The sequence below is a fragment of the Acinonyx jubatus genome, chromosome A1 (assembly GCF_027475565.1).
Source record: "Acinonyx jubatus isolate Ajub_Pintada_27869175 chromosome A1, VMU_Ajub_asm_v1.0, whole genome shotgun sequence".
Lineage (NCBI taxonomy): Eukaryota > Metazoa > Chordata > Mammalia > Carnivora > Felidae > Acinonyx > Acinonyx jubatus.
In genome coordinates this window covers 94,059,550-94,076,471 of record NC_069380.1, presented here as the reverse complement: position 1 = coordinate 94,076,471, position 16,922 = coordinate 94,059,550, and the positions used below count along the sequence as shown (strand labels likewise).

At 45.3% G+C, this 16,922-nt stretch overlaps 1 protein-coding gene and 1 long non-coding RNA gene across 5 annotated transcripts in view; one reads left to right on the top strand and one right to left on the bottom strand.

Annotated features, from left to right (window-relative positions):
* SEMA6A (semaphorin 6A) overlaps window positions 1-16,922 on the top strand; it is a 134,677-nt gene that overhangs the window by 84,409 nt on the left and 33,346 nt on the right. For all 4 annotated transcript variants that reach the window (XM_027076855.2, XM_027076857.2, XM_027076856.2 and 1 more), the window contains exons 7-13: window positions 3,022-3,112; window positions 6,557-6,676; window positions 7,349-7,437; window positions 8,310-8,527; window positions 12,574-12,705; window positions 14,909-15,064; window positions 16,556-16,732. In XM_027076855.2, the coding sequence (XP_026932656.1) occupies window positions 3,022-3,112; window positions 6,557-6,676; window positions 7,349-7,437; window positions 8,310-8,527; window positions 12,574-12,705; window positions 14,909-15,064; window positions 16,556-16,732 (983 nt within the window). The remainder of the gene's footprint in view (window positions 1-3,021; window positions 3,113-6,556; window positions 6,677-7,348; window positions 7,438-8,309; window positions 8,528-12,573; window positions 12,706-14,908; window positions 15,065-16,555; window positions 16,733-16,922) is intronic.
* Window positions 5,121-7,502, bottom strand: LOC128314959 (uncharacterized). The gene is made up of 2 exons (XR_008297317.1): window positions 6,095-7,502; window positions 5,121-5,314 (listed from the first exon to the last, which is right to left on the bottom strand). It is a non-coding gene; the product is annotated as an uncharacterized LOC128314959 (long non-coding RNA).

Genomic DNA, 16,922 nt, shown 5'->3' with positions numbered 1-16,922 from the left:
TCAAAGCAAAACCGATGACCAATCTTCCCACACCCCCAAAAAGCCCCAAGTCTCAGCACAGAAGCATCAACTTGAAGCAGGAGGGTGACAAATTTTTGGTCTCCACCATGCCCTAATTCATACAGTTTTTTCAACGGAAGTAAGCTGGATGTTTCAGAGAGATTACAGCCCCCAAACAAGATTACTTGGGAAAGAATTCTGAAGGCCACCCACCACAAATCTAAAAGTTCACTCCATACCTTTTGCCCTCCTGTTCTCCAAACCTCTTGAACTTCTGCAGAAGTAATTATCTGTACCCTATGGTGATTTAATTTCCCAGGGGCTGCTGTTAAGTCTGAGATTTGGAGACTACCACAAGGATTAGTTCTAACTTCATGGAAAGAGGATTTCACCGTGGCATTGTTTTGTCTCTGGACCCTTCCAGACTCACAAACCGAAATATTAATACTTCCCTGCTCCTTGCCTTTGGCTATAGCTAAGGCTACTTTTTTTTTTCTTTTTTTTCGGAAGTAGGTTCATTTAAAAACCTAAATCCTCCCTTGTATATTGTCTCCCCATTGCCAGGATTACAGCGTGCACTGCCTGGGATAAAGGCATTTCTGCTGCATCACTGTGTACTAAGCATTACCTTTGAGTACTTGCCAGACCCACAGACCACAAAGTCTGTCACAGTTCAGCAGGATGCTCTTCTTGGGATAAAATATATTAAAAAAAAAAAAAGATTTTCAGGGGTGCCTGGGTGGCTCAGTTGGTTGAGTGTCCGACTTCAGCTCAGGTCATGATCTCATGGTCTGTGAGTTCGAGCCTCACGTCGGGCTCTGTGCTGGCAGCTCGGAGCCTGGAGCCTGCTTCAAATTCTTTGTCTTCTTCTCTCTCTATCCCTCCCCTGCTCGTGCTCTCTTTCTCTCTCTCTCAAAAATAATAAATAAACATTAAAAATTAAAAAAAAAAGACTTTCATAAAAATGTGCTAAAGGGAGAGGAGTACAGTTACAGATGTCTCAGCTAAACAAATAGGGTGCAGGAGATATACAGAGAGAGGAGACAGGTGCTATCTCAAAGTGGTTACAGGAGACAAGGCCTGACATATCTCTGAACAGTTTCTGGGGGGTTCAGGGCAAAAAGCATAAACGACGGGACAACACTAACAGCTGTTCAGGAAGCACCTCCCTGCCCTCCTGGGCAACACCTCCAAACACCGTGATTTAAGGCACCCTGATTTAGTGCTAACGGCCTTTCGGTGGGTCCCCCCTCGGTATCACTGCCGTCTTAGATTCTCCCAGTTTCGTATCTGTTGTCAAACACTGCAAACCTCCAGATGTAAACAAGATCCCCTCAAACTATAAAGAGAAGATTGAACCACGGAAGGTTATAAAAACATCAACGAGGTGGGGGAGATCACTTCACGGATCCTGTGGCATGGAGATTTAAATGCCGTGAGAGCCCGTGATGTGAGGAAAAAGAACTCAAGGCAGAAGGCAGGAACCACCCAAGTACTGGTCAGGGTGGAGCCGCCCTCTGACGAGTGTCAGTGGCCAGGCAAGAGAAGCGAATTTCCTGCTCGCATCACAGCTGAGTGCAGGTCAGTGACAGAGGGTCTGTTCCACTAGGCTATTCAGAAGGCTAAGCTTCCTCCTGCCCCTACCTTTGTCAGCTCCTAGGATCCTGGAAGGCTGTACCGGATCCTCTGTATCTAGTGGGGCGGAATGCGGAAAGCAAGCAAGAGTGGAGGACCCCAGAAGGTTTTGAGAGGCAAGACCCAGAGGTGGCACACAGCCTTCCACTCACATCCTCTCGGCCAGAGCTCATCCCGTGATCACACCTGACTGCAAGGGTGGGGGGCAATGTAGTTCAGTGCGATGTGGGGGAAAGGGAAATAGAAATTGATGAGTAATTGAACCACCAGCAAGGCTTTACCACACTCACAAATGCCTATGAAGCTACACAGGTAACTTGCAGGAGTAAGACAAGGAGGGTGTACATGTATTTTATGGGTAAAGAGGCCTTGAAGCTGAAGACCATATGCTTGTTTGGGGAAAATGGCAGAGTGGCCATTACTTAGCTTGTAGCTGGTTGCTGCCACTTGCATAAAAAGGTCTTGAATTGACTTTTCCACTTGGTCAAAAAAAAAAAAAAAAAGAAGTCAGGTTTCATCTGCAGTCTCATTTTAAAATAGAGCTCTTGCCTGCTTATCTTTCTTCTTTCCTTTGATTTCCTTTCCTTCCTTCCTTTCTTTCCCCCCTCCATCCCTTCCCTCCTTCCTTCCTAACATACTAAGATGGCAAACAAACCTCACTGACAGACCAGTTACAACAACCCCCAGCAAGTAGGAACAGGGCCGAGGGTGGGCACACGGATGCATGTCAAATGGCCGCCCCACTCCTCACTGGGCTTCACTTGTGTGACCCCCGCACCTTCTAGGCCTCTCCTTCTGATCTACATGATTGGAGGCTGGGACATGTTTCTGAAGTTGGTGCAAAAGGCCACCTGAGCTCTGCTTGCGTTGGTGTTTTTGCTCCTTTGCTGATGCCACACTGTCCTGCAAGCTAACCAGAGGGGGATTCCAGCATCTTCTGCTGGGATTTAACCAAAGGGGCAGGACTCCTCAGGCAAAACAAAACCAAAAACAGATTCTCTATAGAGTTAATGACTCAACAGATCATTCAGAGGCAGTGAGGGAGGAAGGGAGGAAGTTTTCCCAGTGATTGCCTTAAACATTCCTTTTCCAAGGAAAAGACACTTGTTTCTAGGCCATTCCAAAAGGATACAGAAATCTATTTACTACAATGGTTAAGAGTCAAGCAAACATGACTCTCAGACTCTCCAAGCTAGAGAACCTTGGTCAAGTGAGGTAATCTCTCTAAACCCCGGTTTCCTCATCTGAAACCAACAGACTTATCTCAGAAGGCATTTCAGGATTATCTGCAGTTAGGCATATGAATTAAAGCACACATGATGTGCTTTATGCCATGACTACTGTTGGTTGTTGTTGTTCCTAATTAAGTCCTATTATTTCATTTAGATGGATACTCTGGAACCTTTCGGGGATGAATTCAGTGGAATGGCCAGATGCCCTTACGATGCCAAACATGCCAACGTTGCCCTGTTTGCAGGTAAACCACCTGGTTCCTTCTCATTGCATTTGCTCTCACGGGCCTGTCACTGCGAATCTGCTCTGGAGGATTCTCAGAGTCACAGTTGTGTTTCGATTCTCTGGTGAATACTGTAATTAAGAACGCCTTCTTCCATTTGAAATTCATGTGGAAATTGTACTTTTGCTTCATGAAAGGAGTGTCTGCCACTCTTACCCGTGCTTTTGTGCCTTTAGAGAAGGATAACTTTGCTTCAGCTTTGCACAGAGTGTGCAACATTGGCCGCTAGGGCATGTTCGGGTTCAAATAATAAAAGATCCCACCTCAGACCAGCAGTGTGGATTGATCTTTCAAGGTAGGATTGACTTCGGGGGTGGGATGATTCAACAGCCTGGTGACATCATCCAGGACACAGGGCCTTTTCACTTTTGTGCTCTCAAAATCTCAATTCTTTCTCTGAGAGAGACCAGCCGCCCTCACAGTCGGGGGCTGCCATCCCCAGTTATGGCTACAACACATATGGCTATGTGTTCCTGTCCACGTACAGAAAGGGAAAGGAAGGAGACAAGGTAGGGCCTCAGGAAGATCTCCAAGCAGTGAGGCTACATGCCCACAAGTTTCCAGCAAACATCGCAAATGTCATTGACCGGATTAGGGTACGTGCTCATTGGTGATGGAAAGATAATAGGGCAGCGGAAGATGCTGATTAGCTTAGGGTGATACACACTCCTCGTCCTCTCCCCTTCCTTCCCCTGCAGAGGATCTAAAGCAGCAGCAAATAAGCCATCATCTCCAGATTGGGATTCTCATGTATGAGTGTGTGTGTGTGTGTGTGTGTGTGTGTGTGTTTTAATTAGGAATTTATTTAGGAATTCATTGCCAGCTGTGTGGAGGTGGGTGTAGCTCCAAGAAGTGTTGGTATAATAGTGATTGTTATAGCACGTAATAAAGCAGTTAGCTATCATTTCCATCACCACAGCTAAAAACTGGCACATCCGTGCCCTGAGGAACTTCAGGGCTCTGATGATGAAACAAGATTAGCTCTTCAAACCTCTTCCTCAGTGTCCTGCATTTGGGGGCCTGAATCTACAGTCATGGACTGGAGAAACAGCCTGTGTCAGGAAGGAAGGGTTCCTCGGGTTCGCCCCCCAGAGTTCGGGTACAGTGTTAGCGGGAGGGGGCGCAGTACAAAACACAAAGCCTTGTGAACCTGTCAGTCGACAGGCCAGGAGCAAGACCCGTGCGGAGAGTGCTTCAGTGGATTCTCAAGTAACTTCAGCTGCAGCACCTTTCTGACCCTTGAGCCTGCCGGCACCATGGAGGATGTGGGCCACAGTGGGAAATTTAACTGTCACCGAAGAGAGGACTTGTAGCCTGAGGTAGAAAGGAGACGGGGTCAGAGTATCGGCTAAGGCCACCAACCTTCCAGCAGTTACGCAGAGTGTGCCCCAGGAGATGACACTGTGAGAGCCCCTCTTCCTCCCCCTATAGGTACACTTGGACAGGTTTTCAATGGACTGTTTGAAATCCTATAAAAGCTCAGCCCTTATTAATAGAAGATCCTTGTTGGCAGCTGAATGGTTGTCATGTTAACACGAGGGGCAGAACACTGCTCTGTTTTAGAAATAAAAGTCCTGGTGAGATACCCAGTGATGAATGTAGAACAAAACGCGTAACCGAAGAGGCACATGGGTGGCTCAGTGGGGTGAGTGTCCGACTCTTGATTTCAGCTCATCATGACCGGGGTCATGGGATCGAGCCCCCACTGGAACCCACACTGAGCATGGAGCCTGCTTAAGATTCATTCTCTCTCTCCCCCCTCTCCCTCTGCCCCTCTGCCCCCACTCACACGTGCTCTAAAATAAAAAAAAAAAAGAGAGAGAGAGAGAGAGAGAGAGAGAGAGAGAGAGAGAGAAAAGGTGTGATGGAAAGTGGATGGGAGGAAAATCCACACACACTGCCCTCCCACTGCCCACCAGCACCCGGCATATGTGCATGACCCGGAGCCATGATTGTTTAAGACAAGCTGTGATTTTTGTAGATCTGTTTATCAACAGAGAGGTTTGCCATCTGTGGTTCAAATCTAACCAGTCAATCTTCACTGATAAATGGTTGTCAATAATGAAGATGTCAAGACAGCTCCAAGTTGAACCTGAGCAAATTTCAGTTTAGATCAAAAGCAGACATCAAGACCTCTGCTTAGATATGTCCGGATAAACTTTTCTAAAAAAAAAAAAAATTACACTTAATGGAACTACAGTGTATATAAGCCACTCTGACATACAACTCAACATAGATAACCACTAAAAATGAACCAAGGAAACGGGGTGCCTGGGTGGCTCAGTCAGTTAAGTATCTGACTTCGGCTCAGGTCATGCTCTCACAGTTCGTGGGTTCGAGCCCCGTGCAGGGCTCTGTGCTGACAGTGCAAAGCCTGGAACCTGCTTCAGATTCGGTGTCTCCCTCTCTCTCTGACCCTCCCCCACTCACAGTCTCTCTCTCTCTCTCCCTCTCAAAAATAAATATATGTTTAAAAATTTTCAAAAAATGAACCAAGGAACTAATTTCTATTTTTGAACATAATTACTGTTTGTTTCACATACTGCATAGATTTTACTATTCTAGAAGGACCCATTTGATTACTTGTGTGCAGGATGTTTACTAATCCCGGAAAAGAGCCCAAAGTGGTAGGGATTAATCTTCAACTTTCTTCATCCTCTTTCGCCTTAGATATACCCTAAAGCACATACCCCAAAAAAGCATGAATTCTCAAAGGCCAGATTCAACTTGGTATCAGGACCCTTCCCCTTTTCTCCTTGCTTTGGTCTCTTGAGTGTGAGAACATTTTCAGTTCATGACTCTGAAATACTGAAGCAAATATCTCTTATTTCAGCTAGATTGGCAGGGCTCAGTGGCTCTCATGAATGAAGTGACTCTCATGATCTAAGGAGCCATTCAGTCAGCATTTTTTTTTTTGCTTATGAACCCCCTGACTCCCCTCACCTGCCCAGGCGAAGGACTCTATCACTTCTGCACAAACTTAAAACTTCTGATGATACAATCAGCTTCTGTCTTTCCCTGGGCTCCCATCTAATCCAATTTGCCATGGTGTGGTGGCAGTAGCAGTGTCCAGGGGGCCTTGGCCTTGAGATTTCGGTCAAGGTCCATATAATCAGGTGAAGCAAACAACATTTTTCATTTACCCCGTTCCCTGAGCTGCTGCTGCTGCTGCTGCTTAGAAATTGCCATGCAATTTAAAAATGAAAAATGTTTCATCTCTCAAGATCCTAATTTACAATGGTTAGGAATGTGGGCCAAGTATTTTCCCAGCGACTCTTGGATGTTCCCCAGTTGTCCTATCTCATTTGCCTGATGTAGGAAAGCAATCTGGGGGATGTCTCTATTATTCCCCCATGCCCAGTGTAGTGCCCCAACCCCATTCACCTCTTTTCTTTCTCTCCTAAGATGGAAAACTATACTCAGCCACAGTGACTGACTTCCTTGCCATTGATGCGGTCATTTACCGGAGTCTGGGAGACAGCCCAACCCTACGGACCGTCAAGCATGATTCCAAATGGCTGAAAGGTGAACCAACAATTAAGAGAGGGGTGGGGGCTCATATCTTGAGGGAGATTTAGAGTCCGGACAGACCAGACTGGAGTTTCATGTTGGTAATAGCTTCTGACAGACAGGAAGGTGGAAATGGCATCTTTTGCCCCAAATGATTTATTTACTTCCCCCTTCTCATTTCCCATGAGTTTCTGGAATATTAACACAACTACCAATGCCACTACAATAGAACACACCACATTCATCTTTCCTGCCTCAAGCACTCGTTTCAGATCTAACATGAAAAGAACTGAACATTCCATTCATGGAAGGGAACAGGGATCGGAGGTGGTGGGGAGCAGGGAAAATGCTATTCCCAACCCGGCATGAGTCAGGATTCATGAGGAGATGCATACAAAAAATCCTTTCTGTAATAGAAGCATTCGTTGTGGAAAATAAAATTACAGACATATGAAAATTCATTTATTCTTCATTGTTAATTGCAACCACTTCTGAAAGAATTTTGTAGGCTCGAATGCCTTCTGAAATCACCAGCACTTGCTGGTGTGGTCATGAGAAATGGTTCGTGTTAACCCAATGTCTAATGGCCCTACACTTTTAATTAATAGCATGTCTTTGGTCGCAGCTGATTGAAGTTCTTTTAACTCTGTGTGACATGTCCCCAATTAAAGTGCCATGTGTCCACAGAACCGTACTTTGTCCAAGCAGTGGATTATGGAGACTACATCTACTTCTTCTTCAGGGAAATAGCAGTGGAGTACAACACCATGGGAAAGGTAAGAGGCGTGGATGACTCCCCTGGCCCCGTGTTGTTCTGGATGACCTTGATATAAGAACCATAAATCTAATCGCAAGGTCATCGCTTTGAGAAGACTCGGCCAAAGTTTGGTGGACGTGAAACACTGTTCTGCCTCAGAGCCCTGTACGCTTTTCCAGACCAGTCCCAGATTGCAGGGAACCTCTTAAATATTTCTACTGAAAATGTAATCCACAGATGTCTATCTGGGTGATTTCACACTGAGTTTCAAGTATCTTGAGATGTGGTTTCCTTCCAGGTATACTCATTATTGTTTTTGTTTTTGTTTTCTTTTTAACTCAGTTGTTCCACAGACAGAGAGTAGATATCCAGTATCTTTAAGCAAAATGAGAGCCCTGATCGTCTTTTACTGCAAAAAGCAACAGAACACTTACGGGATGTCCACTTCAGTTATTTTTACCAGAGAGTAGGTCAAGGTCACTAAGTTGGAGGGCACAGACTCAGTGCCAGGGTGGCCTGCAGGGTTACAGGAATTCAGAGTATGAGATTCAGGGCCCAGAGACAGCCAGTGAGGATGGCAGAGATGGTGCATACAAAGTGTGCTTTTGTTTGAGGAAATAAAAAGCTAAGCAGTCTGTATGGAAATGAGTTTATCTGGCTGGGAGCTGATCCCCTGAAGGATTTATGGTTCTGTATTAAATGCCACAGCCTTATCTTTCAAAACATGCTGTTCCAATGAGTTCCCCCCCTTTTTTTGCTACTAATTTTAGAAACATGGGATTAAATTAAGCACTGTGTTGTTGTTGCTTCTGTTTTCTAAGAAAGGCAAATTCTACTAACATCTTGAGAAGTGAGTGCATTTCATCTTTCCTGTGTGTTTTTCCTCTGCAGGTAGTTTTTCCAAGAGTGGCTCAGGTTTGTAAGAACGACATGGGAGGGTCCCAAAGAGTCCTGGAAAAACAGTGGACGTCTTTCCTTAAGGCTCGCCTGAACTGCTCAGTTCCCGGAGACTCTCATTTTTATTTTAACATACTCCAGGCAGTCACAGATGTGATTCGTATTAATGGCCGTGATGTTGTCCTGGCAACCTTTTCCACACCTTACAACAGGTAAGCATGCCCTCGCTCTGCTGACCTAATCCGTCCTTCCCAGCTTCCCTTCCCCCTAGGGGTTCTCTCCTAATGCACAAGATTCACAACTGATGCAAAAATTGATGCTTAAGTGCTCTGTTTTCATCAACAAATTAATAGTCAGTTAGAAGCAATATTAGCTTAGGATTTTAGGGGAAGTAATTAAATAAATTATAACAATATCTTCTATTTATATGCCTGGCATACAAACACTTCTTATGTGTTATTTCAAAATCTCTCCAGTAATAATGGAAACTGAATACTGTTGCCCTCTTTTTACATTTGAAGAAACTAAACTCAATTATATTACCTGGTCCAAGTCAGGAGTCGAAAGAGGCAGCTTTAGAACTCAAGAATGTTTTTCCTCCCGCTTCCCTCTTCGAGGTCATCTAACGTTCTGTTTGACTTTTACTATTTCTATGACTGGATCGGTAACTTTCAAAGCCAAAACACTGAAAATTTACTTAAATGCTACAGAGTGAAATTTAGGGTTCAGACAAGTCCATCTCTCATCCCCCCACAAGGGACCCTAGTTATTATCCTGTCGGAGGAACCTGGACCCCAACCACCAGGGACTCCGGGGGGCTTGAGTGAGGACTTGGAAGTCATCAAACACGGTGCCTAGAAATACTGAACATCAGCTTATTCGTTCCTATATTTGTGTTTATTTAAGCTGAGACTTTGAGTAATCAAATGACGCACTAAAAAGTGTTCCTGGGGCAGCAGAAATGTGTGGAGATTAAAAAACAGGAGGAAGAAAGGCATGAGATTCTCTGGTACTGAGCTCTCCTGAACTTTAGAGTCCTGGCACTGCTGCGTAAAAATGATTGTGACTGGTGGGCATGGACATAAAATCTGAGAATACATGGTTTCATTCTGGATTATACTTTTTGTTACACTTGTTATTCTGGATGAGACTTTTAAGAACCTGATATGAGTCTAGATGACAGATAAATGCATGATGAGACTGGAGGGTGGCATACAGGAAGAAATGTGTAAGAACTAGGGAGAGTCCGAAACAGAGCATGCCGGAAGATGCTCTGATGTTCCTCAGTTAAACAGAGGGCAAGAGTCAAGAACTCTCCACTGAATACGTGCAATTATGAATCCATGCTGCAAAAAAAGTATTCAGTTCGATTTAAGTAAGTCTTAACCATCCACGACAATTTTAGACTTGAGAAACAGAAAAGATACAAAAATTTAGGCTGTAACTATTCATACTTCGGAATCCCCGTAGCTAGGATTGTTTAAAAAGAATACTGTCTTGGTACTCAGGAATACAGGGGCTGGTAGAATTTGAGCATATTTCTAGCTTGTTTGGCCAGGGGGCCGAAGTGGGTGTCAAGCGTGCACTGGGTAATTACAATACAGTAGATTCTCATGTATTAGAGAGACTCCGTGTAAAGGATTTTCTTAAAAGGCCCCTAGGAGGGGTGCCTGGGTGGCTCAGTAGGTTGAGCAACGAACTTCGGCTCAGGTCATGGTCTCACAGTTCAGGGGTTCGAGCCCCACATTGGGCTCTGTGCTGACAGCTCGGAGCCTGGAGCCTGCTTTGGATTCTGTGTCTCCCTCTCTCTCTGCCCCTCCCTGTCATGCGCTCTCTCTCTGCCTCTCAAAAATAAAGAAAACTAATAAAAAAAAATTTTTTTTAAAGGCCCCTAGGAAACACCCAATTAATACATGCCTATGCAGCCTCAGAAACAGTATTTGTTCAGAAAAATCAGAAACTGACAAAAATACACATACCCGTTTTCATCTGCAAATTAGAGTTGTAGTGGTTCTGGTTTTAGTGGTTCTGGTTTCATCCATTTCCACCCCGTCTTCCACACATGCAAACTTGGTCATGAAGGCCTCTTCTAAGTCTTTGAGGTGCTCCTCCTTACCAATGGGAAAAAGCCCACGTTCCCCAGCAGAGCACACAGGTCCCCCCCCCCCCCCCAGCTCCCCAGTGGTCAAGCCCGTCTTCTCCTCCAGCTCCACGGCCTCACGGGCTGAAGCTAAGAGGTAGTTCCTGGATGTGCCAAGCCTATACCTGCCCTGCTCCCAGCCAGGTCTGCCAGTCCATCCAATGTATATCAGCTGAGAGCCTATGTTATTTATTGGGCATTTACTGTTGGAGATTAGGGATTCTGTCAATATATATGCTGAAGGAACAGAAGGTAGGAAGAAAGGAATGAAGGAAAGATGAACAGATGGAGGGAGGGAGAAAAGGCAGGAACGGAAAAGAAAGGATTTCACAAGCAATTCTAACCATGGGCAGATTATCAAACCCTAGGGTATCTTTAGTTATTATGAGGTGCCTCATAAAATACTTCAATATTTATCCTGTTTGTCATAATATTTTTTATTTATTTATTTATTTAGAGAGTCACAGAGTGAGTGGGGGAGGGCCAGAGAGAGAGGGAAAGAGAGAATCCCAACCAGGCTCCACAATGTCAGTGCAGAGCCCCATCCCATGCGGGGCTTGATATCACAAAATGCGAGATCATGACCTGAGCCGAAACCATGACTCGGACGCTTAACCAAGTGAGCCACCCAGGCACCCCTATATGTCATGATATTTAAAGTAAATATGTGAACTTTTTAGGAAAGGGAGATGTGAAGAGAGTCTTACCAAATTAAATACATAAGGCTAGGGCTGTGACATCAAAAACAATGGGGATCACGGTCTTATCTATTCAATTCTGTGCACGATGTATACATATTCCACATACTTTAAAATCCATCCTGCTACTTTGTCGTACATAAGCTTTCTAATCCTCTCCCTAATTCTTGCTTTATTAGTAATACTTCAGTAATTGTGTTATGAAATTAAAGATGGCATAAAATTCTCCTAATCGTGTAAGAAGTGATTTCCAAAACCTTCAACATTTGCAAAATCAAGACTAAATCGTTCTCTCTGCCCTGGATGATGTTCCCACACTACAAAGCACCCGTGTCTTGCCCAGGATGTTCCTGCCTATGCAGTGCCCCACTACCTCAAACCCTGATTAAAACTCTTGGCCAGCTGGTGCCTGAAATTTATTTGATCAAAATCAAGGAACAGCCATACTTCAAAACAAACATGGGTTCAGGGCGCCTGGATGGCTGAGTCTGTCAAGCACCCAACTCTTGTTTTCAGCTCAGGTCATGATCTCGTGGTTCATGGGATGGAGCCCCACATTGGGCTCTGTGCTGAGAGTGCGGAGCCTGCTTGGAATTCTCTCTCTCCCTCCCTCTCTCTCTCTCTCTCTCTCTCTCTCTGCCCATGCCCTACTTATGCGTCCATGCTCTCCCTCTCGCTCTCTCTCGCAATACGTAAGCTTTAAAAAAAGGGCGTGGGGGTTCAAAGAGTTTTACCTAGATGAATGAATAATTCATGCCTTCTCTCCATTGATTAAAAAAAAATCCCAATTCTTTTCAGGAGTAGCAAGGAATGAGGCAATTATAGGTAGAGATTACCGCCATTATTATTTAGCACTTAATAGAGCACTTTATTTGCAAAATGTTCATGCTTTAGAGACTTAAATTGCTTACTCTCATGCAAATAAATAGGAAGTAAAAATTGAAACCAACAGTGACTAACATAAAATAAGCATGTTTTCCCCACACATACGTTCTCACTGTCCTTGGCTGGAGAAACCAAATTCAGAGAAGCAGTATGTGGACAATGCACCAATATTAGAGATGAAGAATGTTTTCCAAAGATTGTCTCTTTGGGTTAGTGACTTGAAAATTCCAGGAATTCACGAACCTTCTAAACTACCAGTTCTAAACAAATGCGGTTCCCAAGGCCATACAAACATGTAGGGGTCTTTTTTCTCTCTGAGTTTGCTGCAACCAGTCCTTTCTTTAAGGCCATGGATGCAAATGTGATTCAGAGAAACATTCGTTTTATATACTGGGATCCTTTACAATCACAGTGATCAGGGTGTGAACTTTAAATTCCAACCGCCAGAAACAGGGAAGTTGCTCTGTAGTATGTTTTCCAAGCTGCACGCATTAACTGTTGTGAGAGGAACACTGTATGAAATGTTCTGTTACAGCATCCCTGGGTCTGCAGTTTGTGCCTATGACATGCTTGACATCGCCACTGTGTTCACTGGGAGGTTCAAAGAACAGAAGTCTCCAGATTCCACTTGGACACCAGTTCCTGATGAAAGAGTGCCCAAACCCAGGTACGTGTAAATATTTATACGACTGTTTTGAACTGCAAGAAATGGGCAGCTTGGTCCCAGACAATGAACATCTTAAGAACTGCCTACCAGCGCCTTCCATGCTGGCCACGGCGATACAACTACCAGAGCAACAGAAAGATCTATCAGGCCATTTGCCTTCATCCCCTTAACCCATTCAATGACACTCTAGTCTTTTGCTTAACCTCTACCTCTGTGGCTTATCCAAGGTCATCCTAGGCTGATGGGAAGCATCTGGCCCAGCCAGCCCCACTGGCATGTGGCTGAGGAAACTGAGGCTCAGAGAGTTAGAGAGTGTATTGTGCAAGTTCACAGACTTGCGTGATCATTTGCACTACTCCACCCTTCTTCCCTTCCCTTCCACACAGACCCATGTCTCTGCACTCTAATAAAATGCAGACTATAAATGGTGATCCCTGGAGTTTGTGACCAGGCTGGATGGGAGCTGAGTCCAGGACTCCAGGGCAACGGCAGATAGAGATCAGGTTTTCCCTGGTCTACCAGGTTCTAATCTGTTTTGGATCCAGACACAGTGCATATCCCTCCACCGAAACATGCTCCCAAATCGCTTTTGTGGGGAACGTGTTGTCCCGAGACCACACGGAGACCTCCTGGTCCTATGTAACCTCCATCAAATCTTCACACTAAATCAGCTAGTTCATTCTCTCCCACCCAGACAGGATGAAACTCCACCCCCCCCCAACCCCATGCCTGCCCTCATCATGGGGCACATGCTTCAAAATTTCATTACAACATTTGGCATCTAAGTTCCATAGAAACATCCTGTGCGTCTGGCTTCCTCCATGGAATTGGTGTGCCTCTGCAAAGAAGCCCAGTATCTAAACCTTTTGGTTTCCAACTCTCTCCTCCAACCTCCAATCACCACCCCCACCATACACACACACACACACACACACACACACACACACACACACACACAGTAGCCCACTTCATCCAATCGAGCGGACTCAGATAACATGAACTACTAAACCCAGGGGAGAAACCTCTGAGGTTCATGCATCTTTATCACCTGAATTATCCGGGGTGTGTATATGCTCTGTTACCCACGGAGAGCAGACTAGGTGCAGAAAGCACACTCTGGCAACCCCAGAAAGATTCGCTAAGTCCCTGCCTGGCATTGTGTAGCTACTTTCTAGATAAGCAGGAAGGGGAGCTAAGTTTGAGGAATGACGGTTCAGGGAGTCCTTAAATAACAGGGTCTCCTTGGTGCGTAGAGACGGCGACAGCCAGCCATCACCAGGATACATAAACTTTGATTTTCTACCGGTGGCAATGTGTTTCTCCCCGCCCTTCCACTTGCTTTCTCCCTCCTCTTGCCGACATCAGGATGGTCTCGTGGAGCTGGCTTGGTCGGTGCCACAAAAGAGCGTGCACGTGAGGCCAGATCACGCCAGTGTTGTCAGGGTCTAGTTTTACTCTCCGGAACCCACAGGCAGAGCAGGGCTGTGGACAAGGGCTGTGGTCAGTGTTTCCCTGACCTGACTTTACTAAGTTGTCCCTTGACTCCCGAGACCACAGAGTTTCTTGTAGCAATGAATTTCTACTGTCATTGCTCAAAAATAAAGAAATGACCTTTCAGGAGACAATCTTCAGTGTAACTGGCTTTTCATATACCTGCCCAACTCAAACAAAAAATGAAAACAGTAAAAACAAAACCCACCCGTTCTCTGACCCCCAGGTAATGAGAGAGGGTGAGGTGGAGCCCTGCTGGTATATACTGCTGCCTGGCGGCTTTATGAATGCCTTTGTTTTTGACATTTGTGGAAGCGTCAGCTAATTCTCTCTTTGTGTGGAACAAATGCCTCAAGAACTTCCAGCAGGGCTTTAGGACAGGTAGAGCAGTCTCTGGCACAGGTGCAAAGCACATACTTCCTCACTTGTTTTAAGCTCCCATCACTGTTTGTGAGGTTTGTTTGTGCTTCTGGGGGGAAGCCAAGCTGCCCCCAGCTGATGCTGAACTGCCCTGGCTGGAGCTTCTCTATGGAATGAGGAGGCGGCAGGGAGAAAATCCAAGCATATTTTTTTGGTGGCATTCTGCATTGTTCAACTTCCTCTTCTCAGCCTACGGTACATTCTCCTGCGTGCCAGATGCTTAGGGAAGCAGTTCATTCAAAGAATTTGCCATAAGGCACGAAATAAGCTCCCTCCCTTTGTCTCTTTTTAGGCCAGGTTGCTGCGCTGGCTCATCGTCCTTAGAAAAATATGCAACCTCCAATGAGTTTCCTGATGATACCCTGAACTTCATCAAAACGCACCCACTCATGGATGAGGCTGTGCCTTCCGTCATCAACAGGCCATGGTTCCTGAGGACGATGGTCAGGTGGGTGTCAAGCAAATCATGTCCTAAGTGGATCTTTCCCTACTCTGTCCCATGCTCATAAAACCTATCAGTGGATCATGATTTGAAATGCCACAAACATCTTCTGTTATCCTGGGCATTGATTCAGCTGTGAAAGGCTGGCCAGTTGGGTGCCTGCCACAAAACCCCCATAACCACATTCCCAGTGGGTAGAGTTTTGATATTTTCAGGCTAACTGGACACATGCCAGCGATTAGACATAACGAAAATATCTCCTTCCGGGTTAGCCTATTCTGTGCAAAAGCAGAGAAGCAGTGAAGGAGAACCAGTCAATGGCTGTGGATACCTGTTTGGTTGGACATGGTTGCAAAACATGCTCCAGATTCCATCGGAGTATTGCCCCTGGGTTGTTAGCTGTCAGGCCAGGGATGAACAGCACACTTGGACAAGAATGATGGTGTGAGGGATTCATACTGCACCATTTGTAACCTCAAGTGGTGGCCAGAAGAGAGGGGATAGTTGACTAGAAATCTGTGATAGCGTTAAATACTCCTTCTTGTAATTTAGACCTTATTTCCAAATGATCCAGCATGATTTCCCAAGTACCACCCTGCAGTGGCCGTCATCGAACAAAATGTCATTCAACCCTACCACCGTTTTTACTTTAAGTAGGCTGCATGCCCAACGTGAGGCTCAAACTCATGACCCTGAGATCAAGAGTCGTGCACCCAACTGGCTGAGCCAGCCAGGGGTCCCACCACCATTTTTAAACAGTGATTTTACTGAAAGATATTAGAGTATTACAATGGCTCTTGCCCATAAAATGAAAACTGTGGTATATAACTTGCAGGAGGGTTCATGTTTTCTGGTTTCTGCCATGGTGCTTGGCACAAATCAGTATCTGTGGCATGGTGAACAGCTGAGAGGTACCAGAGAAAGATGATGCCCTTTACCTTTGGCTTTAAGTGGACCTTGTTTGGCTTGTACATCCTCATATCAATTAATGGTGTCATCAGCACCCTACCTGCCCATCCTTCAGAACTGTCAGCCCCTCTACACACACTTGGAAAGCTTTCCAGTCTGACATTTCGTTGACAAGGCTTTGCACCTCCAAGGAAGAGTATGGAAAACTGGTAGCCGTGCTCTTCTCTTCCATGTTAACTGAAATGTTAAATGAGTTCCATTATCATTTCTTCCCCTCTTCACGGGACACATCAGCCTTTCCCTGGTGCTCATGGAAGAGATAATTGCTGAGTGGTTTCAGATGGTTGGGCTGTCTCTTTGCTCTGTAACTTGGCCTCCGCAAATGCATACCTCCTTCCTCCCCTTGGAGCCACACTAATGCTCCACATATGGAAATAAAGGACCAGAACAGCTTGAGAACATTATCTATATGCATACATTTTTCTTGAGGTCATTACTAGAAAGCGAAGTCACAACTGTTTGAAGTGGAAAAGGGGACCCCTGAATGACAGACCAACAAAGATAAAAACTGTGATCCTGTCATCTTAGATACCGCCTGACCAAAATTGCAGTGGACAGTGCTGCTGGGCCCTATCAGAATCACACTGTGGTTTTCCTGGGATCAGAGAAGGGGATCATCTTGAAGTTCTTGGCCAGGATAGGAAACAGTGGTTTCCTAAATGACAGCCTTTTCCTGGAGGAGATGAGCGTTTACAACCCTGAAAAGTACGTAGACTGTTGGGCTCTTTCTTAGTCATTCTTTGTCACTGTGATCCTTTTCATTCAAAGGAAAATCTGAGAAGAGCAGACTTCAGTTGTCTAAGCCTTTAGGAGGCTTTTAGTATTGTTCGGCGGTGGGGGGGTGGGGGGGGAAGCATTATTTTTCTCTTTACCAATAAATGTGCGTTTATATAGA